The 26,733-nt window shown below is 43.7% G+C and overlaps 1 protein-coding gene across 11 annotated transcripts in view; it reads left to right on the plus strand.

The window, feature by feature from the left end:
* KANK1 (KN motif and ankyrin repeat domains 1) overlaps positions 1-26,733 on the plus strand; it is a 189,456-nt gene that overhangs the window by 154,167 nt on the left and 8,556 nt on the right. For 7 of the 11 annotated variants that reach the window (XM_053924038.2, XM_045191132.3, XM_045191152.2 and 4 more), the window contains 5 exons: positions 7,179-9,854; positions 20,677-20,910; positions 21,561-21,669; positions 22,864-23,103; positions 24,519-24,606. In XM_053924038.2, the coding sequence (XP_053780013.1) occupies positions 7,179-9,854; positions 20,677-20,910; positions 21,561-21,669; positions 22,864-23,103; positions 24,519-24,606 (3,347 nt within the window). Of the gene's footprint in view, positions 1-4,769; positions 4,896-7,178; positions 9,855-20,676; positions 20,911-21,560; positions 21,670-22,863; positions 23,104-24,518; positions 24,607-26,733 lie in introns of those variants that run through there. The other 4 variants (XM_053924054.1, XM_045191123.3, XM_045191139.3 and 1 more) reach the window with 4 other exon arrangements.

Genomic DNA, 26,733 nt, shown 5'->3' on the forward strand with positions numbered 1-26,733 from the left:
CAGTTCATCCCACTGTTTTTTCCTCCCCTGCTTCTCAGCCTTAGCTGATTTGGAATCGTTGTGTTTCGAACAGCAGGATGCTTGCACTCTGCTGATTTTAAATATGGGAACCTCTGATAATTATGTGATTCCCAGGGACTGACTCAGCGCTTTAAGCCAAGTCCTCTTGCTTTTTGTGAGAGGAGACTACACATTACGGGGCTTAGCAAAGTTTTGCAGTTTCGACTGTCGGGTAGGATATCTGGCGAAGAAAAGAGTGTGTGGAAGTTGTGGCACATTGGCGTAATGATTTTTCCTGGCGCCGATAGTCAGTAGTAATTGGGCCTAGAGTGCGCAGCAGTGAAGCCAGCACAAAGGAGTCATTGTATCCTAATTAATAGATCAAATAATAATAACAAAGTCTTGTCCATTTAAAAGTCCACCAGGATACATTATTCCAGAGACTTGCAGTGCTTCTGCTCATATAAAGAATGGCTCATTGTGGTAGAGCGTGTAGAAAGTATTCAGGGTTTTCTTACTCAGGAAGTGGCATTTTTATCACCCTGTCCCTTGAGCACGATGTTCTGATCCCACGGAGAAGTGGAAGACCTGAAGTCCACAACTTACATGGTTGAATTCTCGATTGCTGTGTGTGAATTTTCTTACTCTGCTCACTGTCTTTAGTGTGGGCATTTTCAGCTGAGACATTTCAGACTGGATAATTCTTGGGCGGGGGTGGGGGGTGCAGGGAGGGGGCACTGCCCTTCGCATTGTGGGATGTTTACCGCAGCATCCCTGGCCTCTGCCCACTAGGTGTCAGTAGCAGCCCCCTTCTAGTTGTGACTTCCAAAAATGTCTCCAAACTTTGTCCTGTGTCCCCGGGGGGCAAACAGGTGTGACTCCCACGAGCAGGTTAGTAGTCTGCCCAGTTTCCACTGTCTGTCTAATCTTTTACCTCCCAGTAAGTGCATTGATTTTTGTATATTGTTTGGACAGTAAGCTTAGTTTCCTTGAAAAGTGAAAATCATATAATACTTTATGAACTTAAATGATAGGACTTTTGAAATATTCATATCTCCATTTCACTTTGTTATTGTAAAAAAACATTGCAAGGAAATTTCAGATTGTTCTTGAAGTTGTAAACTGAACCGCTCTCACAGATGCAGCAAGTTTTACCAGGTGGTAAATAAATATGAATAAAGAATAGAATTGCCATCAGTTTGTTGATTTCCACTTCTTTCTTCACATATGGGAATTTGGCCTGCACGTCGGGAGTTGTCTCTAGTTGGTACTGCTACATTGGGTGTTTGGTTACCCCAAATTCAGACTAAAAACTGGATTAGGAGAGAGAAGGGGCAGGAGGGACTCTGAGACCCTTGGTGTGGTCATTTAGATGAGGCCAATCCCAGAGGCCGTGTGGCCCACTGTTAGCAGCTGATCCACTTACTTGGACACACAGGTATAAATTCCGGTGATTCTACCTCTTTGCTTCACTTCTGCCTTGCATTACATTTGTGTTTCTTTTTCCATGCACCACACCCCTCACTCGACGTGAGCCTTGTGCGAGTGGTGACGTAGTCCATTTGGTTCATGCTGTGTCCCCAGCTCCTAGAACAGTGCCTGGTAAAGAGAGAGCGAGCGAGATGGGGCAGGGGGAGTTACTAAGATTGCTTTTTTATCAGTAGTGATTATAAATATAAGTTGAATGTATGAATAAAATTATTTGGTCCTCATTTCATACTTGGGGATTATAACATTTTAACTTGAGTTTAATCTCTTTGCTTACCTCAGTCTAATCCGCACAGTTATCAAGATTATCTTCATAGATGCCTTTTAGTCCCCAGCACAGGGCTGGTGTGCACTATGGTAACTGTGACTAAGTGGACAGAATTCCCCTGATCCAGGACCCAGACCTGGTGGCCTCTTCTCTACTCAGTCATCCCCTTTCTTCTGCGTGTTTCTTAGAGCTGCACTAACAGGCCATGCCCTGGCTCTTCTCCACCGCTTACCTCTCTTCCCCTTTTTCTATCATCACTTACTTACCTGGTCTTCAGAACGCATGTCCTGGTTAACTCAATTATATTTTGATCGCTGGTTCACATACTATCACATTGTTCTTGTTGATAATGTGCCTTTGTAACTGATCTCAATTAGTGTTATGTTTAAGGTGTTCAGCATTTATCTCCCAGCTAGACTACCTCATTTTATTTCTTATAAATCCTTCCTCTTACTCTTTCTACTGAATAGGACCATTTTCTGCACCCAGTTAAGCTTTCAGTAAATGCTACATAATGAAGGTAGAGGTGGTGCCAGGCGCAGTCTCCACTACTGGATTTCCAGACATTCAAAAAATTCTTGTAAACACCAGGGGCAGCCCTCTGATTCCAGAAGGTTTAGTTGGAAGCTGTTACTTTCAGGATTCTGGCTGCAGACAGAGCTGGTGGTGTGTATATATGAGCAGGCACAGCTCTGTTAGTCCAAAAAAATGGCCTTTAGTAAGTTAAGAGTCTCCTTATAACCCACTTAGACAATTTTTATACTGTTGGGGTTTTTTTACACTTCTCTAATTATTGTTGAATTAATCAAACTTTGTAATTAAAAAAAGTTTTATTGTAACATTGCCCTAGTTTATTATTTATTATTTTTCTTTTTTTCACAATCTGGTTTTCTTTCTTCTTTTTTTTTCTTTTGTGGGGGAGTGGAGACATGGAATTCAATTTAGCCCCAAGTAACAGAGACCCAAAACATACAATAGCTACACAAAATAAAAATTACTCTTTCACATAAAATTATAGAGGTATGCTTTCCTGAAGTAGCATAGCAGCTTTGATCCACAAAGATCTTAGAGACCCAGGTTCCATCTAGAATATTATTCCTCTATTCCTGTGTATGAACTCATGGTCTAAGATAGCAGCTGAAGTTCCAGTCATCACATCTGCATTCCAGGTAGCAGGATGGAGGAAGGATCAAAGAAGAAAGGAGGCCATAGACCTATTCCTGTGTCTTTTAAGGGAGGTTTCTGGTGGTTGCTATGTGACATTTCTGCTTATGGCCATACTAACAATAAAGGAGGCTGGGTAAATATAGTCTGTATATTTGCCCAGCTAAACGTAGGAGTTCTGCTAGTGTGGAAGAATGGGATAACACATATGGCAGGACATCTAGCTGTCCGCCCGGCTGCCTCATTCATCCATCTCCAAACGAACTTTCTTGGAGTTTCTTTCAGTTCATCTCTCTTGCTTTCCAAATAGTGACTTCTTATAATCGTATTTTTAAAAGACAAATACCTATGTTATAGAAATTTATGAAATACAAGTATCAACATGAAAAGCACTCATGATTCCACAGCCCTAAAGATAATCACAACCTAAAGATAAACGGCATCATGCAGGAGTTGTCCTTAACACCAATATAGAGCAAGCACCAACTCTGTAGAGCATTAAGATGGGGTTTTTTTAAGCTCATTGTGTTATATTATATATTCAGTTATTCCTTCAGGAAATATTTTTAAACATCTACTTTGTTCCCAGCATCTTGTTAATTGATACGTGTGGTTGGAAAGGGGAAACAATGGAGGATATTTTTAATGTGAAATTTGTTTCTCTCGGGATAGTTCCAGTCTGGCCTAGGGAGATGAGACTGTGTACATGAAAAGCTGGGATATCGGTCAGGGCCCTGTTAGTGCCGTATTTGTGTTGATGTGTGCAAGGTACAGTAGAAACGAGGTACAAAAAATAATGACACTGGATATCTTTAATCGGAGAATAGTCCGTACTGCGGAGGGTTGTTTGTAAAAATCACACCTTGAGAACACAGCTTGCTTTTTTCACAATCATGAAACTTGAATTACAAAGCCTTAGGATGGTCCGGTTCAGGGAGGACTAGCAAATCATCGAACATGGTAAAATTCTGACATCTGCCCGACTCCCAGATTAAGGACTCCAGAGTCCATGTGAGGGGTAATTTGTCATGACCGTGCCTTTTGTAAAGTGCAGAAATAATATGTAACGGTTAACGTTTACTGAAAAATGTGATGTATTTTATTGTGTTTTAAATCTTGATGTTAAAGCAGTACGTTTAAAAGATTTTTGGAGGAAAACGGTTAAAAACCTTTCATATTGAAAATTGAAAATGCCTAAGCGGGAAAAGTGAACATGTTAAGAAACAGAAAAACGTAGGCGTCATAATGAAATATTAACAGTTGCCACTAGATGTTGAGATGAGTGATTTTTTTCTTGCTTAAATAGTCTTTACATGACCTTTTAAGAAATATGTACTACTTTAGTAACTGATAGGAGATGTTTAAAAATTCTTTTGAGAGAAACTGTCGCCATAGCACAAGCTGAGCTGAGATTCATATGAAAGGATAGCTGCCAGTCACTGGTTAAGAGCCAAATGCTGAGAAGGGTCGCTCAGTGCTCTGGAACCACTGGGTGCTGCTGGCGACTTTGAGAACCCGCCGAGAACAGTGGGGCCAATTGTGCCTCCCGTGCTCAGGTGACTGAGGGCTGAGGCTGCTTAGTTTCCACACCAGAACACAAACTCTTTCATGAAGCAGTGGCTGGGCCGGCAGACAGAGCCTCTCTGTGGACATGGTTAAATTGCTGGCTTGATTTTTACTTGCGGCAGCACTGGAACGAAGCGCACACACTTTCAAAAGATCCCGGTTTCCTGTTTTCCCCTGGTAAGAAAGCGGGGAATGCCGAGCAGCTGAGTGTGCTGGGGGTGGTGTCGCCGAAGGCGGAGGCAGACTTCATTGGTGAGCACTCGGCCTATGGTATGTGCGCGTGGCGCGGCTCAGTTTCGCAAATGTTGAACCTCCTTTCCTGGCGGGGTGGAGAGCCGGGGCGTCAGAGCGGCAGAGCCGGGCGTGCGGTGCCGCGGGGCGGGCCGGCGGGCAGTGCAGCCGGCGCTTGGTAGGTGTGCGGGGCGCGCGAGCGGGAGGAGGGGTGGGCAGCGCGCGGGCCTCGGCCCGGGGCTAAAGTCCCTGCTGGTGGTGGTGGTGAGATCTGTCTGCCGCTGTCTGACACCCGAGCCTGCAGTTTCCCTTTGTGGAATTTCAGAGAGCGCTGGAAACAAGTCCGGCCGCATATTTGGAGTGACTGTGTTGTCCATGTGGTGTTAAAAAAGGGGAGAGACGGGAAGACGCGGTCTGCTAGCCTGAGCCCAGATTTCCAGGCGCACGCGCCCTTCCTCAGCTCGCCCTTCCTTTGGCTACAAAACGATGGGTGCTGTGTGCCCCTCTTTCAAAGAGAAGTCTTTCCACTCATGTTGTAGAACTGAAATCTAGTGCCTGAATTCCAGCAGCTGCAACGATCTACTAATCTTTTCAAGCAGGACACGAAGAATTACACCTTTTTACTCCTCTGCTTGGCAATCTTCTTTTTGTGCATTTCTTTCCAACATTTCAGAGGAATGAGGGCTAACGGAGGCAAAAGGTTTACTGAGAGCTTTCACGATATCAGGTATAAGTGTGCAGCGGTGTCGCGGCCCGGAAGGGCAGGCTGGCAACTGAAATTGCTGGAATTACTTGGACCTTGACAGCCATCAGGTGGGGTTTTATACCCAAGGCCTGTGTTTTCACTCATTACTTTTGGGTCCTTTCCATAGCTCTAAAAATGCAGAGCTTTCATTGTGACTCTAGGAAAACACATTACCTTATCCTGCAATTTAAACAAACAAAAATGGTCTTGCTTTTCAGTTTGAAATGCATAGCTTAGGTCAGCACCAGGGTCTGTGCCTTGAAAGGTTCTTGTGTTTCCTTTTCTAAATGTTTGGTTTAGACAGAAGTAGCATTTACCAAATACCACATGATCCAGTGTTTGGATAGAGGTTTGCCCCTATTTCCATTCTCCTTTGCATTTGTTTGCATACAGCACAGCTACAAAACAAGGTATTCTTGTGATAGTGAATGTTTTGTCCAAAAGAGGTCAAAGTGTAGAAAACTTTTCCTGGAGTTGGCACAGGGTTTGGTTTTGTTTTTAAACCGTAAGACACGAAGTAGAGTTGAAATTTGTCCTCTGTTCTTGCACCCCTGCTGCTGGAGTTAATCACTCAACGTCCTTTGTCGCAGTGTTCTCAGTGAGGGAAAAGTCGAAGACAGCTGTGATCTCCTGTGGTCTCGTGGAGGTGATCAGGCACTGGGACCCGCTGGCCACCATTTAGAAAGGCTGCATGATCTGCCCTAGGTCGCTGAACTCACGTCCCAGGCCTCTTTGAGTCTGCCCTAACTTGGCCAGTTATTCTAAGGTTTTTTGTTTTGTTTTGCCTTGTTTTATTTTTTGTGCCTCAGAGTACACTTTATAAAATAGGGGTCTTAATGACTGCTATCAATTAGACAACAAAAGAAATTATCTACTTGAAATGCTTTTAAGCCCTGGCTGGTATGGCTCAGCTGGTTGGTTGGAGCATCACCTCGTAACCAAAAGGTTGTGGGTTCGATTCCTGCATAGGTTGTGGATTCAATCCGTGGTCTAGGCACATAAGAATCTCTAGTCTGGGTGCATATGGGAGGCAACCAGTTGATGTTTCTGTCCACACCCATGCTTCTCTTTCTTTCCTTTCCTCTCTCTCTAAAAAGCAATGGAAAAACAAACTCGGATGAGGATTTAAAAGAAAGAAAGAAAATGGTTTTAAATCATTTAACGCATTCGTTTAAAAAAATACCAAGGTATTTAGCCCTGGCCAGGTGGCTCAGTTGGTTGCAGTGTTGTCCTGCGCACTAAAAGGTCGCGGTCCAATTCCTGGTCAGGGCACGTGCCTAGGTTGTGGGTGTGATCCCTGGTCAGGGCACGTGCAGGAGGCAACCGGTCAATGTTTCTCTCTCACATCAATGTCTCTCCCTGCACTCCAAATCAATAAACATATCCTTGTGTGAGGGCTTAAAAAATAAGTAAGGAAAGATAATGTATTTAGCAAGGGCTTGCTCTGTGCTTGGCTCTTTAAAATCATTAACTCATTACATTCTTTTAACAACTTTATGAGTGAAATGCTTGTATTTTCATATTTTACCCCGGGGGAAACTTAAATTGCCCGAGGTTTATTAACTCATTCACTCAACTGTTAAGTTGTAAATCCAGGATCAGAACATAGGTCTGTCAACTCAAATCATACCAGCTGGCCACACTGCTACATACACATTTATTAGCTTTTGCCACTATTACATGGCATTAAAGCACTGTCTTCTCTCTCTCCCTCAGGAAAAGCAGATGATGTTCTAAATGGGGACCATGACAAGGAACAGAGATATCCTTATTCTGTGGAGACTCCCTATGGTTATCAGCTAGACTTAGATTTCCTCAAATACGTGGATGACATTCAGAAAGGAAACACCATCAAGAAGCTGAACATCCAGAAGAGGCGGAAGCCATCTGTGCCATGCCCGGAGAGCACCGCCACACCTGGCCAGCAAGGGCCATGGGCTTCCACTGAATCTTTGTCATCTTCCAACAGTGATGACAACAAGCAGTGCCCGAGCTTCCTCCTAGCCAGAAGCCAAGTTACATCAACTCCAATCCCAAGGCTACCCGCCCCTCTGGAGCTCTCACCCACCTTTCTTACCGTCCCAGAAAGCCGACAGCTACCACCACCCTCACCTCAACCTCCAAAGCACAACCTTCATGTCACCAAGACACTGATGGAGACCCGAAGGAGATTGGAACAGGAGAGAATCACCATGCAGGCGACACCAAGTGACCTGCGAAGGCCCAGGTTGGCCAGTTTTGGAGGCCTGGGCTCAACAGGCTCTCTCTCCTCCTTTATGGGTTCTGGAAACCACAATCCTGCCATGTTCCAGCTTCAGAATGGATACCAAGGCAACGGGGATTATAGTAGCTATGCCCCAGTCACTGCCACCACTTCTTCCATGGGGAGCTCTCTCCGCCACAGCCCTTTGAGCTCAGGGATCTCCACTCCGGTGACCAACGTGAGCCCCATGCACCTGCAGCACATCCGGGAGCAGATGGCCATCGCCCTGAAACGCCTGAAGGAGCTCGAGGAACAGGTACGAACCATCCCTGTGCTCCAGGTAAAGATTGCTGTCTTGCAAGAGGAGAAAAGGCAGTTGGCCTCACAGCTGAAGAACCAAAGAGCCGCATCTCAGAACGATGTCTGCGGTGTGAGGAAGCGGTCCTACAGTGCTGGGAACACATCCCAGCTGGAAGAGCTCTCCAGGGTCCGGAGAGGTGATGGGGAATTATACATCGAATATGAAGCAGAAGAGATAGAGAGCGTAGAGCAGAGCACACAGAGGATAAAAGAGTTCCGGCAGCTCACAGCAGACATGCAGGCCCTGGAGCAGAAGATCCAGGGCAGCAGCTCGGAGGCCTCCTTGGAGCTCAGGGAGAATGGGGAGAGTCGGCGTCGAGAGTGCCGGTCTGTGGCCGTGGGTGCCAACGAGAACATGAATGACATTGTCATGTACCACAGAGGCTCCAGGTCCTTCAAGGATGCTGCTGTAGGGACGGTCATTGAGACAAGGAGTTCTGGGGTCAGTGTGACAGAGGCCATGCTCGGGGTGACTACTGAAGCTGACAAAGAAATCGAGCTGCAGCAGCAGACCATAGAAGCCTTAAAGGAAAAGATCTACCGCCTGGAAGTACAGCTTAAGGAAACCACTCACGACCGAGAGATGACTAAACTCAAGCAAGAGCTGCAGGCGGCTGGATCGAGGAAAAAAGTTGACAAAGCCGTGATGGCCCAACCGCTTGTCTTCAGCAAGATGGTGGAGGCAGTGGTGCAGACGAGAGACCAAATGGTTGGCAGTCATGTGGACGTGGTTGACTTGTGTGTTGGGAGCTCTGTGCAGACAAGCAGCATAGGCGTCTCCTGCCAGCCCAGTTGGGAGAATAAAGTCGTGGGGCCGGAGCTGCCCATGAATTGGTGGATTGTTCAAGAAAGGGTGGAAATGCGTGACCAATGCACTGGAAGGTCTGTGGAGACATGTGATAAGAGCATGGGTGTGGAAATCAGCGTCTGTGAAACAGGCAGCAACACGGAAGAGTCTGTGAAAGACCTGACCCTCCTCAAGACCAACCTGAATCTCAAAGAAGTGCGATCTGTGGGTTGCGGAGATTGTTCTGTCGATGTGATTGTCTGCTCTGCAAAGGAGTGCATCTCCCGCAGCGTGAGCACGGACTCTGTCGGCCAGGTGGAAGCTGCTGTCATGGCAGTGCCTCAGACCACAAGCCAGCACACCAGCACAGTTTTGGAGCAGGTGAGCCAGTTCACCAACACCGAGACGGCCCCCCTTATGGAATCCGGCACCAACACTTCCCTCAGCACTTTGGACAAGCAGACCAGCACCGAGACTGTGGAAATGCGGACTGTGGCTATAGGAGAAGGCCGTGTCAGGGACATCAATTCTTCCACCAAGACACGGTCTGTCGCAGTTGGAACAGTGCTTTCTGGCACTTCTGGTTTTGACAGGCCTTCAGCTGTGAAGACCAAAGAGTCAGGTGTGGGGCAGATAAATATTAATGACAACTACCTGGTTGGTCTCAAAATGAGGACCATAGCTTGTGGGCCTCCCCAGTCGGCTGTGGGGCCAATGGCCAGCAGAAGGAGCGTAGGTGTTGGGGATGAGCCTGTGGGAGAGTTTGCGGAGAGCCCCCATCCGCAGGCTCCGTCTGCAGTGATGACTGGCTTGGATCACTACATTGAGCGCGTCCAGAAGCTGCTAGCGGAACAGCAGACGCTGCTGGCTGAGAACTATAGTGAACTGGCAGAAGCTTTTGGGGAACCTCACTCACAGATTGGCTCTCTCAACTCCCAGCTCATCAGCACCCTATCTTCACTAAATTCTGTCATGAAGTCTGCAAGCACCGAAGAGCTGAGGAACCCCGACTTCCCCAAAATGAGTCTGGGTACTCTCGCAGGTAGGTAGCACCCTGAGGCACCTGGAGAAGAGGAAGGGTGGGGACGGTGTATTTCTAGGAGATAAGGGTTTTTTAAATGCTGGAACCATTTTTTGGAATCATGGGGAAAGCTTTAGAATGGTAATTGGTAGAATGAAAACCAAGATTGAAAATCATGATCAGAAAAAAAAAATGTGATCTGATTGGCTGTTTCTCATTGTCTGGTAGCTTCTTTGGCTTCTGGCTGAGCATGAAGGCTGGAAGGAAAGCAAACTAATGCTGGCTCGCCTGGGGCTGTGCCCTGGGACTGCTGGTCTGACACAGTGTCTTCCAGTTATTTATTTGCTTGCTCATTCAATTTAGGCAGGCATGGAAAAAGTCCTTCACATTTGTAATCACAATTACCAGTACATTATCCATAAAAAAATACTGGTGTAAAATGTTTTCAGTTAACACTTTTATGAGGGGAAGGAGACTCCATTAATTCATTTATGAATTAAGCAAATAATGACTGAATTCCTGCTCTGTTTCCAGCATAGGTGCAGGCTCCTGTCCATACATTCCAGTTGGGGGCACAGGCAGTAAACAATAGACCTAAACTGTGTCAGGTGGTGACATGTGCTGCGAAGGAAAGAACTCCAGTTATGGGAACAGTGAGTGGTGGGAGTGGGGGTGGGGCGCTTTGAGACGCAGAGGTGCGGGAGGCCTCTCTGATACAGGGCCCCTGGGCCAGAACTCAGAGAAGGGCGGCCTTTCTCACTGTTTACTTTGGTAGGTGCTTACATTTCGTCTTCCTCACTCTTGCCCTTATTCATTAGGATTCCAACCCCTGATTTTTTTTAATTGAAGTTGATAATTGAGAAGTTACTGTGGGAGATTTTATAACATAGACTGTCTCCCTGCAAGTGTCACCAGAGTGACTTCCTCGGTTATCAGTTGCGGGTGTGTGTAAGAGTGCACAGCCTCGTCCTCCGACTGGGTTTCGCTCCTGGCTCCCCAGGTCTCACGAACCATTGTGACCTGGGAAACGACACCAGGCTTGTCTACACGTCATTGTAAAATGCACACTGGAAGGGCACCCGTCCTGGAAGGCTGTCCATGCGCTGATCGCTGGCGTGCGGGGAGCACAGGTAGCCTTTGCTGTCGTTGGTGGTCATACTAGTAGCGAGCTGACTGTGTCCTCCTTTGCTGACGTGCTGAGCTGTAGTGTGAGGTTTGGGAGGCTACTGCAAACACACTGTCCACTCTGGCCAAAGGCTACGTGCAAAACAAATGTGGATGCTTCGGATGATCTGTATAATGTGTATTACATTTAATTGTAATGTGAAAATGTGCAGTATTTTAAGGAAACTTAAACATAAGGAAACCATTAACAAAAATTTCAGTCTTTCTGTTTCCCTTTATAGCGTAAAGGGTAGAGGTTGAAATGGACTGAAATACATCTTTTATATCTTCCTAGGCTGCACTTCCAACACCGAATTAATGTTAGCCTTCAGTAACTGTGCTGGGGACAGACAGTTTATTGTAGAAGGAAAAAATGGGCGTGACCGTGACAGCTGACGCGGGGATTTTTGCCTTTTAGAATCAAAGGAGTCTAATAAATGTTCAGGGGAGTCATTTTAGAGTAAATAGGATTAAATTGATATGTGGACTGAAGCAGAGTCTTAAATAACTAATAATATGCCTGTTTCCACTTCTTTTTAAAAGTCATGATGTCAGATGTTGAAGTTAAAATAAAACCCTTAAATACCTCCAGACACACAGATGGTCCAGTAGATCATCCTTTATAAAAGCATTTTCCTGCCAGCCTTCCTTCCCTCCTCCCCAAACTGGGGTTTCTGTTTCACATTCTTGCCAGAAATATTCAGCTGAACCATTGGCGTAATCTGCCTGACACCCTGAACAGCCAGCGCGGGGAGAAAGCTTTGTCTGGCCACGTTATAGTGGGTTTTGGTCTATTTCCAGTCCCGCTGACATTCCACACATCTCTGTTTAGGTCTGACCCTGCAGATGAACACCTAATTAATCAGCGAAAGTGCACAAGAGCTATAGCACTCGTGAACAAAAGTATAAATACCTTCAACAGCACGTTCTTGGTCAGAGTGGCAGCTCCCTCTCAGTGCACAAGAACAGCTTTAAAGTATTTCTGTAATTCACCTCATATTTGCATTTTAAACATTTTGCTTTTAAAGTTCTAATGAAGAAGGAACTCAGTTAGGGTATTAAGTTTTTGTTGTCTAGTGTTTGTTACAGGAATGGAAAATGAAAGCAGCTTGGTCTGTGGTCTAGAGAGAATCTCAGTACCTGCAAGTTGTGAAGGTTAAAGGTGTGTCAAAATGCACCGTGGCTTACTGTGAACACTATATGATAGAGAATATTACTCAAATGCAGTATTCCCTGCATTTCTGTACCAAAGGGCATCTTGGAGTATAGAAGGGTATTCATTTCAAACTTTCTTCTCCAAATAAAACGATGGGGAATTTGAGTTTGACATCCACCAAGAAGATCATACAAATGATCACATGTATCAGCCTTTAGTTGAAAGAAGTTAAGTTTGGGCTCCAAAGCCAGACATTCTGGGTTTAAGTTCTTTCTCTGCCATGAGGACAGGTTGCCTTTGTTCCCTCACAGGGTTGAAATGAAGATTTAGTGACTTACTCAGAGTGAAGCCTTTGGAACAGTCTGCAGCACAGAGTAGAAATGGTCAAGAAACGCTGGCTGTGATTGCTGTTACTATGTTTAGTACTTCCAGAAATGAGAATGTGGACACAGAACTCGTTGCCAAACAAAGTGTACAGATGATCTTTTGTTTTCAATCAAAATTTTATCTTTATAATTCTGGCTGGCCATCACCTCCTTCTCCCAATTATTATGCCTCCCCAACAAATAATTTTATCAGATAAAAAAACATATAGATAAAAATGGGAAACCATAAATTGAGTAAATTTTCACTTTAGGCTCATGAAGAATTTGCATGGAAGCTGAAAACAAAGCCAAAATTAAGTATATTAGTGTCCACTTTAGAAAGTTCTGTTAAATTTGCCAGTGGTTGAAGATTTGAGGGTATCAGTTTTAGGTATGCATTATTATGCCTAAACTAGTATTCACTTTCCTAAAATTACCGTAAGTATGTGCTCATAACAAATTAGCATTCCAAAGGGCATAAAATAAAGAATGACAGCCTCTTCCCTACGCCCTCATGGGGTACCCTCGTGTGTGCCGGGTGTGTACAAATGTGTGTGTGAGCGGGGCTATATTTTAGAGACACACTTTTTTAAGCAAAAGTCAAACCGTACATGTTCTATGCATTTTTCACATAAAATGTTTTTCTAGGAGTGGGAAACAATGTCATGGTTTTAATGGGCTGGACTTTGGTGGTGTCTACAGATGTGCTGTAAAGAGCTTTTTAAATCCCTGGTAGTTGAAGTTTCATGTCTCACACACACACACACACACACACACACACATTTGGAATTACATTAAGAGGAAGTAAGTTTCTGTTCTCGCAGACAACCTTAGGAAAAAATTTTATGCTTCCTGCAAATAATTGGATTGTTTTGGTTTGAGGACTTGGTTATTATTTTTTTTTCCTTTCCCTCTGCAAGAGGAGAGAAGAGAGAAAATTGTAGACAAATGACTTGCCATTATAAATGCTCTAAATATATGTAACTGTCTCTGAGGAAATACAAACAAAACTATCTATAATGGCAGAACTGAACTGCCTGACACATGATTTATAGGAAACTCATCTGTCATACTCAAAGGAACTGCATTTTGAATCAGCTTCCATATTTGCACTGTTAGTTGTCTTGGGATTGGTAGAAAGTTTATGAACTTGAAGTCATTCCCATAATTGTGAAAGCAATTTTGTAGATGGAGGTGGGAGCCAAAGCACAAGTGGGGAAATACATCGTTGCAAAAGACCATTTCCCGTTAGTTTCTCCTAGTTCAAGTAATTGCCATTTACTTGGCCTGGTACCTATTTTTTATTCTGATTTTCCTTTAATAAATGCTTCCAGAGCATCAGAATAAGCCAAACAAAACACCTCTGGAGCCCTGCAGTACACTGCCATGATATAGTTAGGGGCAGGCCTGCTGAGCCCGAGGGCTGCCTTCGGAACTCGCCGCACAGGAACTGGAGTATCACTTTGCAGAGGGAGAATTTCGGCTACTGTGCTCTCCTGTCTAATGAGGAGGGTGCATTAGATTTTTCTTGCTTGGGGCTCTTTCAGAAGAATTTTTCTATAAAAGTAGCTCTTCACCAGGCTGCCCATCAGATTCATATGGGGAACTTTTCCAAAGTTCATTGGTTTCCTACTGCCATCCACCACCACCAACCACCCAATAGGCACATCGCAGGCCCTATTTCAGGGAAATATTGTTGGAATAGATGGCCTCAGAGTGAGGCTTCTTAACCTGGGATCCATAGCTTTATGAACACTTTTGAGTTTGGAATTTGTATGAGGAAAGTGCATAATTTTCATCAGAGTCTCAAAGGGGATACCTCAGAAGGATTGAAATGACAGGTCTCTTTCAGCCCTTGGGAAAAAGCACTTCAGCCCTGAGGAAAATCTATTACCAAGTTTAAAATCTGTTCACCACCTTGTGAGCCCTTTAGTTGACACTCGCTTGAAAATCTTCCTCTTTTTAAACTGAGGCTTTATCATTTTCGGTGGGTATTAGTGACACGCACATGCAGCCGGGGGAAAAGATGCAGGGTTACTTTGATGCTTATGCTCTGAGTGGACCCTAAGTGTGCAGTTCATTTCTGGCTAAAGTGTAGAGACTGGTAGTTTTTGAGAACTGAAGTGGCTTTGAGTTCCTGGACGTCCATTCATAAATGACAAAGGGAATTGTTGAGTGTGGATGATGGCTCTGGCTCTTTATTCTCCTTTAAAACATAAGTCGTTCATATCTCAGTAAAGCTGTTTCAAGTCTGCTCTGTGTACCCTTCTCCATTCAAGTGCATTGACAGCTATGCAAAGTGTGGTACTACACAAAGTGTGGCAAAGACAGGAAATTGTACCTTGAACTTGGGAAGCCAAGACATAGAGCAGAAATATGAATGATAACCTATTGTGGTACATGTTAGCCACCAAATAATGTGCAAATAGCAAGTGCTCCAAAGAGTTCAGCTGGAATCCATCCCTCTGAGATCAAGAGAAAAGATGAGCTTAGGGAGCAGAGGAGGACTTCAGCTGTATCTAAAGAACACAGCACGTCTGTTCAACCCAACTTTAGTTAATGTAACATGTCAGTGTGGGTTTTCTGGGTTGTCTTGGGATGGTATGTAATTAAGTGTGGGTGGGGTTGTGGTGAGGAAGAATTTGATTCTTAATCTACTCTAGCAATTTAATTTCTAACTACCCATTTTTAGATACATTCACAACAGCTGTTTGGCATTTTCCCAGGAAAATATTAAAATGGCCCCAGGAAATTATTAAATTGTGGCTCTGACCATTTAAGTGGACTGTTTACATGTCGGTGACCACATGTACTGGCGTTCAGGCAGTGCCGGAGAAGTGATCCTAGAAATAGAAAGGGGTTGTCCTTTCTCCGTTGGAGTCATGAAAAGTATAAGAAAAGGTGATCCTGCATAAATAATTCTCTGTCTACTCCCCAAACCAACATGCGGGCCGAAAAAGGTGAATTCGTGCTCAAAGTCTTCATAGAAAAACTGGTAGTAGTATTTCAGATCCCTTTGAATTCTTTTACTTTGGGAACATACCTAAATCACTGAATGGCCTCCATAATGATTCAGAAATTTCAGTCCTACCTCTTCTTGACAAGTAAGCTAGATGTTCTTTAAACATCCTATCCTACTGTCTAGCTCAAAATTAGCTCAAGAACGTGATTAACTAGTTGACCACACTGTTCCTAACTGGGTTTTCAGACAGCATTTGATATAAATAAAAATATGAGTGAGTGTGTTGTTAGAAGAGTTGGAATGTGTGAACATAGCAACTTTTGAAGTCTATTTTAATACCTTTTTAAAAATCTTTTTAAACAAATTTAGAAACATCACTGCATACCAACAACTAATACCTGTTCTAAGGTGAATAAATGTCTCAGGAAACTGGAGAAGGTGATCTCTTTAAAACTCCTCTAGTTCTATTTTTAATTGAATTACATTCTTATCAAATCACTTGCTTCTAATATTTTAAAAGAAATTTTAAAATGTTTTCAAGTTACTTATTTTTCATTAGGTTTACCTTAGCTATTATAATTATCCAAACATTAATTACTAAGTATAGTTGAGAATAGGAATGAAGGCTTTGAAGATGTTCATATTCTCCGGAACACTGAGGTCTCTGTCGCTGTCTTTCAGTCATCGCTAATCTGGTCAAGTCACAAAATGAGGCCCCTGCGTTACTGGCATTTACGGCAGTGTTGAGTTCCCAACCAGACCTACAGTTGTCCACTCCTGGTTCACTAACTCCAGGGGTATCTGTGAAAAACAGTGCCACCTGGTGGGAGTTTTGAGCACCTAGGCCAGAGAACCAGGATTCTAAAGGTGGTTTATGTTACTCCTGTTGTTTTCCTGTATCATTTAAGTAGTATTTACCGTTTGTCATAGGCCTGGTAACTAAATTACCAGTAATTTCTAAAAATTTACATGATCCAAGTTGATGGATTGAAGCCAGCAACCACATTTTATTTTTATACAGGTTAATTTAACTCAGTGGTTCTCAGCCCTGGGAGCTCATTAGAATCGTTTGGGGAGCTGTTTAAAAAAAAAAAAAAAACCCAACTGATATGATACTTGGTCCCACTTGTAGATAGTTTGTCACATCTGTATTTTTAAAAGCTCCACCTCCAACTCAGGTGATTTTAAAGGGCAGCCAAGGTCAAGACCATTGAATTTTCTTGACCGCTGGTATTTCTGGCTTTCTTGGCTGCACTTTCCCTGTGTTTTATGGAAACACAGAGTCAGTTTGTCGGTCTGTGCTAGTGCACGTGTCGTCGTGTGTGCCCTGCAACTACAGTGGGTCTCACAGACCTCAGACCATTGCTTATGGGCCGTTTAAGATCAGCCAGAGTTTCGGTGCCATCTGAAAAGCATTTTCTGGCAATAAAGGTGAAATGCCCTCTGATTTCAGTGAATGAGAATAGTTTAACGTTCAGGGTTGATCTTCGCCTTTCTGGTTAGCCTAAACAGGATCCCCGTGACTTTTGGTGGAATTACATAGGCACTTGTTAAAGGCTTCCTATTGCCTACTGTTCTTCTGAGCGCTGAAGAGGACCCTAGATAAGAGCATGGCGTGACAGGACTCTAGGAGCTTACATTCTCAAGGAGGAGACTCACATGAAACAGACAAAATAGGGCAGGATGTAATATTTTGGTCAGGACAGTGAGGGGAAAAAGAGACCTCAGTGGAGTCATGCCATAGGAAAAACTATAGAGGAATGAGAATTGATGCCAAGCCTTGATTAGGGTGTGGGTAGAATTTAACTGGCAAAGGTAGCTGAAATTCTAGGCCTGTAGAACCATCTAGTAAAGAAGGCCACCAAAGTGGGAGTAATTATATCACTAGACTACTCTTAATGACTGGACAGTAGTAGTTGAGCAGGAAAAAATCCCACAGGCAAGGAGAATCTGTCCACATTCATCAAGAAGGACCCTCAAATGCCTGCTTGTGGGGTTGGGCCTTGATTGGAGAAGCTTTGCAAAGCCCTAGTTTGCAAAAGTGAGCTATGGTGAAAAGAAGTGGTTGCCTCTGGGTAGGGAGGTTATCTGGAAAGGTTGCTGGTGGGGGGGGGACATCGATTTATTGGGTTGTCAGAAATGTTCTGTATCTTACTTAGGGAGGTATTTACACAAGTATTTACCAAAACTCAGAACTCTACACTTAAAATCTTTTCATTTTATTGTATATAAAGTATACCTGGAGGCCAGATGCTGTTTGTTTGGCATTTGGAAACCTTTGAGAGATTTTAGGAAAGTCTACAGCATATGGCCAAGACAGGCCATGTGTATGGAAAAGTCACTGGAATCAGCCTGGGTGGGCCTGCAAGTTGGTTGGGGCAGGGTGTCAGGAATCACCAGAACGAGGTTAGCCGTGTTAGCCAGGTTAATAGAGACTCAGATATGGTGCTTCCTGCCGACTCTGTACTGGGAGGGCTCAGCAAAGGAACAATGGCCTCTGCCGGCACTTCTGTCTGGGAGAAAGCTGTCCTTCTGACCCTCCCCACCCCCAAGTCAGACAGTTCAGTTTCCCCCTGGATGTCCCTGGTGCCTTTCCAGCTGCTGCTCCAGCACTGAATGGACACGGGGATTTCTTCTACCATTGCCTACTTTTGTGTATGTTCAATATTTCAGTAATAATAAAAACTACTGATGTATTTTAAAAATCATTGTTTTTGAATGCAAAAATGCTTAGTGAAGGGTTTCTCTAGAGTGTTCTGGCATTGGGGATTAACTACTGAGACTTTTTAGAGGTTGCTGTGGTACTTTCAAAGTAATGATGAATGTACTCTGAGGAGGAGTGAAGATAAATGCCATTTTGTTTAGGTGGCTTAAATAAGTCAAAGGCACTTTAGACATCTTATATTTGCCATCAGGGGGCAGACACATCAGGCCGTGGGGCATTAAATGCTGTTTGGAGAGCTGCAGTCAGGTACGTGTGTGTGTGTGTGTGTGTGTGTGTGTGTGGGTGGTGCGGGGAGGTGGATGTGTGAAGGAATCCCCTGGGGAGCCCCCTGTGCCTTCAGAGCCGGAGGAGGAGAGGACGTGGTGCTGTTGATTAGGGACAAAGTGCTGTTCACATAGTCGCAGAGTGTGAGTCTGCTAGCGCTCTGGCCTCCGGCAAGTCACCGCACCTCCCTGGCCTTCAGAATTCTTAGCTTGGAAGAACAAGAATTAAAATTTAGATGATTCCTAACCCCTCACATTGAACACATGGTCTTCCCTGTACCCCCTTTTTTTAATTACAGTGTCATTGTTTTAAACGAACAGTTTCCACAGTGGAATAACTGCATCAAAGTCTCTTGTGAATGGGCCAGTTCATTCAGATCTATGGAATGATTCTCTGGCAGCAAGTGCCTGGGCATCTGCATTTTAACAAGCATCCCAGATGGGTCTATGAGCACTGCAGTGTGAACGGAACAGTTTCATAGGCTCTCGCAGCTCTTTTTCTTCTGATTGCCTTGGGGTGCAATCAGTACTTAAATTTCTTCTAAGGATTTGAGCAATTTCAAAGCTTTTCTTTAAAAGGATGTTGTGATTTAATTATCATATGACATTATGGTGGGTAGATTTCAGTTTTGTGTTTGTGTAAGTAACTTATGTTTATAATGTGTAATTTAGAAAATAATAGAGACACAAAGAAGAAAAAATTACAAAACCTAGAATTCTTTGGCCTTATGAAAGCAGTATTTGCTTTGCACATCCTTCCAGACTTTTTCTAATATGTACACATGGAAACATAGTTATTTACCAAAGTAGGTTTATTTTCTTTATACTCTTTTATAACCTATTTTAAAAACTCACCAGCACATTATGCTTGTCTTTCTGTGTTAATGACTGTGTCCACCCACATGACATTTGGAGTGGCTGTGTGCTGTCCTGTACATAAACGGACCTGCGCTTAGGTCACCAGGGTTACCAGCGCTCTGTGTACCTGCCTCTTTTTATTGTTTCACCCATGGAAATAATGGACATTTCTTCTGGATGTTTTGTACATCCTCAGCACAAAGTTTCTAGAAATCAAATTGCTAAGTCAAAGAATTTTTCATTCATTTTATAAAAGTGATTTTGAACACAGTGAATCAATATTCACTCTAGGAAAAAATGGGAAATACAGGGAAAAGTTAAAATCCCCATAGCTTTCAGATAAGTTTCCATTTTTGTGCGTAACTATATTAAGGTGTTTTAATGGGATTATACCATACAGAGAATTTTAATACCAGCTTTTGTCATTGAACCATATATTGTAAACAACTTCCATGTCAGCCATATTGAAAATTCCGTGATATACTTACATACATTAATTGTATAATGTTTCATCTGATTTCTCTGCTTCAAATATTAAGTACCTTACATACGCAGAAGCAATCCAGTAGGTGTGGTAAGAGAAACAGAGTCGATTAGAACTGTTGGTGCCCTTAAAATATTTACAGACCAGAAGGGAGCTCTAACAGTCGAGCAGATCATCAGTACCGTGTTTTACAGATCCTGCGAGTGGGCAGGAAAGATGCGCTGGGAGATTTCAGAGAAAGGCAAGTGAAAATTTTGGTTAGGGGGGTGAGGGAAGGCTCAGAAGAGGAAGTGACAGGAGGGTTTGACCACGTGGAGGAGGGGAGGAAGGAACGTGCCAGGTAGGAGAAGAGCATATCTGAAGCAGTTTCATCTACTGGGATGCAGGCCCATCCCAAAAGAACCACAGGGTAGAAGGAAGTAAATTTGGAGAGGTGAGTTGGTGCCAGGTGCAATGATCTAGAATACCTGGCTATAAGCAGTGTGGACTGTTCTGAGTGGTGGGGAGCTTTTTCGGTTTTGTTTTGGCTGGAGTAAGGCTGGGATTTGGGCTGAGAGGGAGTGTTGCTCTGGGGCAGTGTGCGGGGAGGGGAGAGGGGAGAGGGGAGGAAGCGGGACAGTCTGGATGCGATGCTGGTGGCCCAGAATAAGGCTAGGTGTAGCAGCCAGAGCAGAGAGAATGACAAGCTTTGGCAGATCCGGATATGGTGATGAAGAGTCGAGAAGGCCTTGGGGGGATTGCATTTGGGCGGTTTGGATAGTAGTTCTATTTGTACAGAAAGAAATCGTGGGGTAAAGCACTTGAGAAAATGATGAGTTGCAAGAATTTTTTTTTTTAACTATTTACTCCATTTTGTTTGGTCCCAGCATCACACACTTCTACACCCCTCTCCTCCTTGACAGGAAATAATTTGGAATACCCCTGTAAGTGCGGAGGCCTACAGTCAGGAGGACCACTAAATGCTCCGACTTCCCGACATGGACGAGAGGCGGGGTTTGCAGAAGGGGAGCCCGTCAGCAGCCAGGACACCTTCCCCTCTCAGGAAAGCACGCTGTCTGCGGTGAACCTGACGGATGACCAGATAGCCGCCGGCCTCTACGGTAACTGCTCACTCACAGTCCCTCTCAGCGTCAGGATTCCAGGCAGTCAGGATGACTGCCAGCATTCCAGTGTGACGTCAGTGTCCTTGTACGCTGACCTGGAGGGGTGGTATACGGTTGTTAGGAAGGGAGACCTAGAATAGTTTTAAGATTACGAAAGCAAGAGCTGTGCGATACCCTTAAGGAAACTCACCTGATTTTATGAATTATGAAATATCTCAAACAGCGTTTTATTCTTTCACAATCTAGAAGGCATACATTGTTCCCAAGTTATTTCTACGGAAATATAATAATAATAATCCTTATTTTAATACCTAAATGGTTTTTGAAGGTCACGTGAGACACATCACTTTATAAACTAAAACTGACGCAGACGCTAGTTGTCACTTCTTTTGCTGTATCTGAAAGTGCTAGTGGTTTGTCTTTTCCACACGAAATGTTATTAGTGGAGCTTTGAATTATTTTCTTTGAATGCACACAAGTTTTCAGTGATTTTGTGTCGGTTTCTTACATGTACATGTGAAGATGTATATTTACATGAATTAGGGAAAATAATAAATGTACATGAGGAAAGATTACCTGTTCACTTAAGTTGTGTGGATATGAGTTATATTAATTTTGATCACCTTGATTTACTTTATTTACCACAGTATGTACAAATAATGAAAGTACACTGAAGTCCATCATGAAGAAGAAAGATGGCAACAAAGATTCGAATGGAGCAAAAAAGAATCTTCAGTTTGTTGGCATTAATGGAGGGTAAGGACAGGGTGGTGGTGCCAGCATTTACATGGTCTGTCTCTGTCCTTTGCCCCCTACTCCTGCCTACTCCAGTTGTATTTAAAGGTGCCTGGCCGGGGATGCTGCCACATGTCAGTGATGGAAGATTCCCTCCTCAGAAAGGTGCATTTGGGCTTCTCCCCTCTCCTCTTCTTGCTATCTTTAAGGATGTGTCACTCTTGAAAGGATACCTGAAGAAGCTGAGCCATTTACATCTCATCTCTGATCTGAAAAAAATAGTCTTCAACAAAAGCAGCAGGTTCCCTGCACTGTCGGACCACTTGTACTCACCTGTGTGAGAACTCAGAAACAGAAAGAGACCAAGAGCATCACTCCATGGCCAGTGGTAGTCGTTCACTCCTTCAGAGTGGGTCCTGGGGCTCAGCTCTCCACGTTCCCAAACAGAGCGGTAGGGCCTCTCCCCTGAAGATCAGCCTGGCCCTGCCATCAGTGCTCGCCTTTCCAATAGAATGTTTACTAGTTATTTGTTCCTTCTCTTCTAATTGCCACAGGGAAATAGCTAAGCCTGTTTGCCCCCTGGCAATTAAATCAAAGCCAATTAATCTATTAATCGGTACATAGCCTCAAGAAGAAAGCAGTAGTACAAAGTTATTTAAGATAATATTTATAGTAAAGTGTAACACAAAGATTTAACTTCATGGTGACTTATTTTCCACCTCTGAAGTTTTATTGGGTGATGCAGCCCAGGAGGTTTTGGAGGACATACAGTAGGGAAACTGCCGGTTACTAGGTAACCTGTTTACCTTGACACTGGGAGATTAATGGAGAAAAAAGGAAGAATAAAAGGGGGGAAGAAGGAACAGAAAAAAATGAACAACTACAGACCTGGTTTTAATATGATAATTTTCTTTTGATTTATACTAAACTGTCTCTGACTCTAAACTGATTTGTACTGTCTCTGTATAGAGTATATTTTTTCCTGCAAATGGTATATGAAACCCATTGGCAACCCAGGTTACCCCCTCTCGAATCAGAACCCATTCAAAACCACCCGGCTTTTAAATAGACCTCACTTTGAACTTCTCAGTGCAGGGTCTAAAAATACTGGTGAAATTTCTGAAGTCAGTCTGCAGCTTTCTCTTCGTAGAAATTTCTGTCGCTGGGTCTCTATGGGCATACCTTGCAACTCCTGAACTCCCAATTGCCACCTAGGTATGAAACAACTTCAAGTGATGATTCCAGCTCAGATGAAAGCTCTTCTTCCGAGTCAGATGACGAGTGTGATGTCATTGAGTATCCTCCTGAAGAAGAGGAGGAAGAGGAGGATGAAGACACTCGGGCAATGGCGGAAGGGCACCATGCAGTTAATATGGAAGGTTGCAAGTCTGCCAGGGTGGAAGATGAAATGCAGGTTCAAGAATGTGAACCTGAGAAGGTGGAAATCAGAGAGAGGTGTGGTACATTTCCCTCCCCTCCCCCAACCCCCCCCCACGTTTAATGTACTTCAGCGATAGAGTTGGCCGGTTAGGCGATTGTGCAGTTCTCTGCATTCGTGTGGTCTTTCCATTCTCCAAAGGAGAGCGAAACTTGATCTGTTCCTCAGAGATGTGTACATCTGGTCGTGACACTAGTAAGTACACGTCCAGAAGAAGATGGTAACTTACATCTCTTGCAGTAGCAAAGAGAGAGGCTGGATACATTCGGTCACCTGTGTGTCCTTTAACTATTTGTTACCGAACTGTAGGTGCGGAGCCGCCGTCCACAGAACTGTTAAGTGCCCCTGAAGTTCCCAGTATTTGACCAACTCACCTTGTATTTAAAAGCATGTTAGCATTTTTGGTGACTGGCACATTTCTTTTACGGTTTTAGATTTTACTGTGAGTCATTTATCTTGGTACAGTTTGTCAGTACTGTCATTACAGGGTCATTGAGTGTGAGAGGGACAGCATTTGGGCCTCAGCCAAAGATCACATTGACCGTAAAGATGAGGTAATCCGTCACACGCCTCTTCTTTGGTGCTCATTGAGCACTTGGGAACACTGTAAGAAAGGGCTTGGGAGCGCCATCAACAGCAGCTGAGATAGCAAGTAAAAACGCTGGTTGGCTGAAACAGGTACCTAAAAATGTCGTGAACTTTAAAGACTATTAGAAAATTTAGAACCAATGCTTATAAAACAGGAAAGAATGGACAGATGGAAATTTCAGTGTGGTTTTTCACTGTGTGAGTAATAAGTGGAATGTTTTAGAACACGTAACTCTTTAATTTGGTAAATGAAAGTGTAACTGCATTAACACAAGGTAAGTATTTTTAGTTTATATTTCCAAGTGTTTTCAAATGACTCAATGTCTTGTCATCTGTTTTGTAACAGCTTTATTGAGATACAATTTATATATCACATGTGATCTGATTTTTAAGTTTTTATTTTTACGTGGGTTCAACAAACACTGCCTGGGTCACCCGATGTGAGTTCCAGCGTGTGGCTCACTGGCCAGTGTAATGGGTGTGTGGTACTTCTCACCTCTTCAACCCCTTAAGAATAAAAAATACTTTTTAAGAACTTAGAACAAAAGGAATGAAAAAATCTCCAAATGTTATTCTATAATAATGCCATAAAGGTCAAACTAGTGAAGCCAAAAGCTACCTTCCTGAAAAGATGTGAGCTCTGGCTGGAAGCGTTAGCTCTGTGTGATAGCATCAGCCCTTGGCTGCCTAGGGACGCCTGGACTGCCTCCAGGCGGGCACCGTGTGCTACCGTGACCTTGGCTCAGGGCCTCTTGTCTTTTAAAGCATTACAGAGTTCGAGATGAAAGTGCCTTTCCTTTTGTGGCCAATCATGAGCTTTTTTCTTTTGTTTTTCTCTTTTCAGGTATGAATTAAGTGAAAAGATGTTGTCTGCGTGCAACTTACTGAAAAATAACATAAATGACCCGAAAGCTTTGACCAGCAAGGATATGGTGAGTCTGGCCTACAGTGCTGTCCCCTGTCTGTGCAAAAATGCCCAAGTGGATGCCATTGTCAAGGCAGCGATAGCCTGCCCTTGGCCAGCTATTGCTGGCACGCTTTCCCCCAGACTATTTCTAGCACGTGTGGGCAGAGTGAGCATCGTGCTGCCCAGCTCTCTGGGTCACACTGTGGACCTTTTCCCTCCGCCCAACCTCAGATCTCCTTCTCTACCCTGTACTTTTCTCGGGGGTGGTGCATCTGTGAGGCGTGTCCTTGTACTTGGAAGGAAGGGCTAATTGCAGTCATTCATCGCCTTTCTATGTGTTTTTGCTTCTACTTACAAAACCTTGTGATGCAGGGAGCAGAATCCCAGGATTTTATCTTTTTAAGTTAGCATGTGTTTCGTTTTGTTTTGTTTTAAACCTATCTGGGTCACGGTCAGCATTCCTTTTAATTATGAAACTGCATATTATGTTCTGATGTGGAATGCAGGCTGCCACTATTTTTAAACCTAGAAATAATTGCACTTGTCATCTTCTCACAGTTTGAGAGATTCAGAAGCAAATAGCCAAGAGGCGGATGGTTGCCATAGCAAGTGTGATGGCACAACACCGGACAGATAAACATTTCTGTGGCAGTGGCGAATCTGACCCATTGCCAAGGCTGTCGCTCTCTCGTGCATTGGCGAAGTTTTGATAGGTGGCTTCTTTCTTAGGTCAGACCAGCTCTCTGGTTGGCAGCTCTATTTAGTGCATTGAGAAATGTAGCGTTTTGTGTGTTATTTTAGATAGTAGTGTGCATTTGAATCTGCATTTTAGCAGTAAATTCAGTATGAAGTTTTATGCTGGTTAACTTAAGTGAGCAGCTAGTGAGAAGCTTGATTTATAAGGCTCACAATATTATAGAGTTATAAAACCAAAATGTTACACCAAGAAGGGATCTAAGGAGTTACCTAACCCTGGAGAGGCAGCTCGGTTTCCTCTCGCACTACAAACACAGTCCGAAGGAGAATTGGTGGTGACTGTCCCAGGCGTGCGAAGTGCATGGGTGTGTGTGCCCCGCAGGCCGCTCTCCGGTTTATCCTGCTGTAACTGAGGCCCTAAGGATTACAAGTCTTGTCCAGAGTGTCAGCTACTAGTTAGTGCTGGGATTAGATTATACCTGTCTTGAGTACTGGTCCATGTTGTCTTCTTTTTAATCGCAACTAAATCATATTACCCTATTATGTGGTAACTTTAAAAAAAAGTGGTATCATATCATATTTGTTTATGTTGCCATAGAAACTCAAATTCATCAGAGCCCGCTGAGTCTTGACATTCAGTTTCATGTGCTAAAAAACGAATGGGGCAGGGATATTTACAGAAGGAAATACTCCTGAAGGTTCCTGGCCGAGGCGGGACATAGAACTGCATGCTGAACTCCATCCGTGATAAACGAAATGCTGGTCTGTACCTTGGTCACAAATAGGAAAACCATGAAACATCACTACAGTGTTAACATTTCCCACTAGATTTCAACTGAACTGAAAATCTGGTGCTTTCAGGCTCCAGATTTTATAGCTATAATATACCTTTTCTCTAATAATTCTCAAAATACTAGTTTATGTGGTCTTCAGGGAGGACTGGACATTGCTACGACTCCAGACTGCCAAACATTGTCAGGCACACATTCTGGGATCAGAATATTTTTGTTTATTGAATATCCATCTAGTGAACAAAGTGCCCAAAGTATTGTGCTGTGAAAAGTAGTGGACGGTGTCAGGGCCGTATAACCCTTATAGGACACTGGCTGTTTAGAAGTAACAGAATCATGAAAACCAGGTGACATGACTTTCCTTCCTTCCATGGAATGCCACATAAATAGAAATCTGAAGATATAAAAGAGCAGAAGAAAAGGAAAAAATTACATGCATTCTTTCTCGGCCAGGACCCTTTTCATGAGTGCCCAACACTGGCATGTGAATGGGCTGAAACTGACAGTGATCAGTACCAAGAAGATAGAGGTGGAAGCTCCACAATCCCGACCTTTCCATAGGAAGAGGACTTCTTGTGTTCTGGTTACATAGGCGTTCCACCTTTCTTTGATTTATTTGTAACCTTATAAAGAGCAAGCAGAGCACAAATGAATGGTAAACATAT

Source organism: Desmodus rotundus, chromosome 1, assembly GCF_022682495.2.
Source record: "Desmodus rotundus isolate HL8 chromosome 1, HLdesRot8A.1, whole genome shotgun sequence".
Lineage (NCBI taxonomy): Eukaryota > Metazoa > Chordata > Mammalia > Chiroptera > Phyllostomidae > Desmodus > Desmodus rotundus.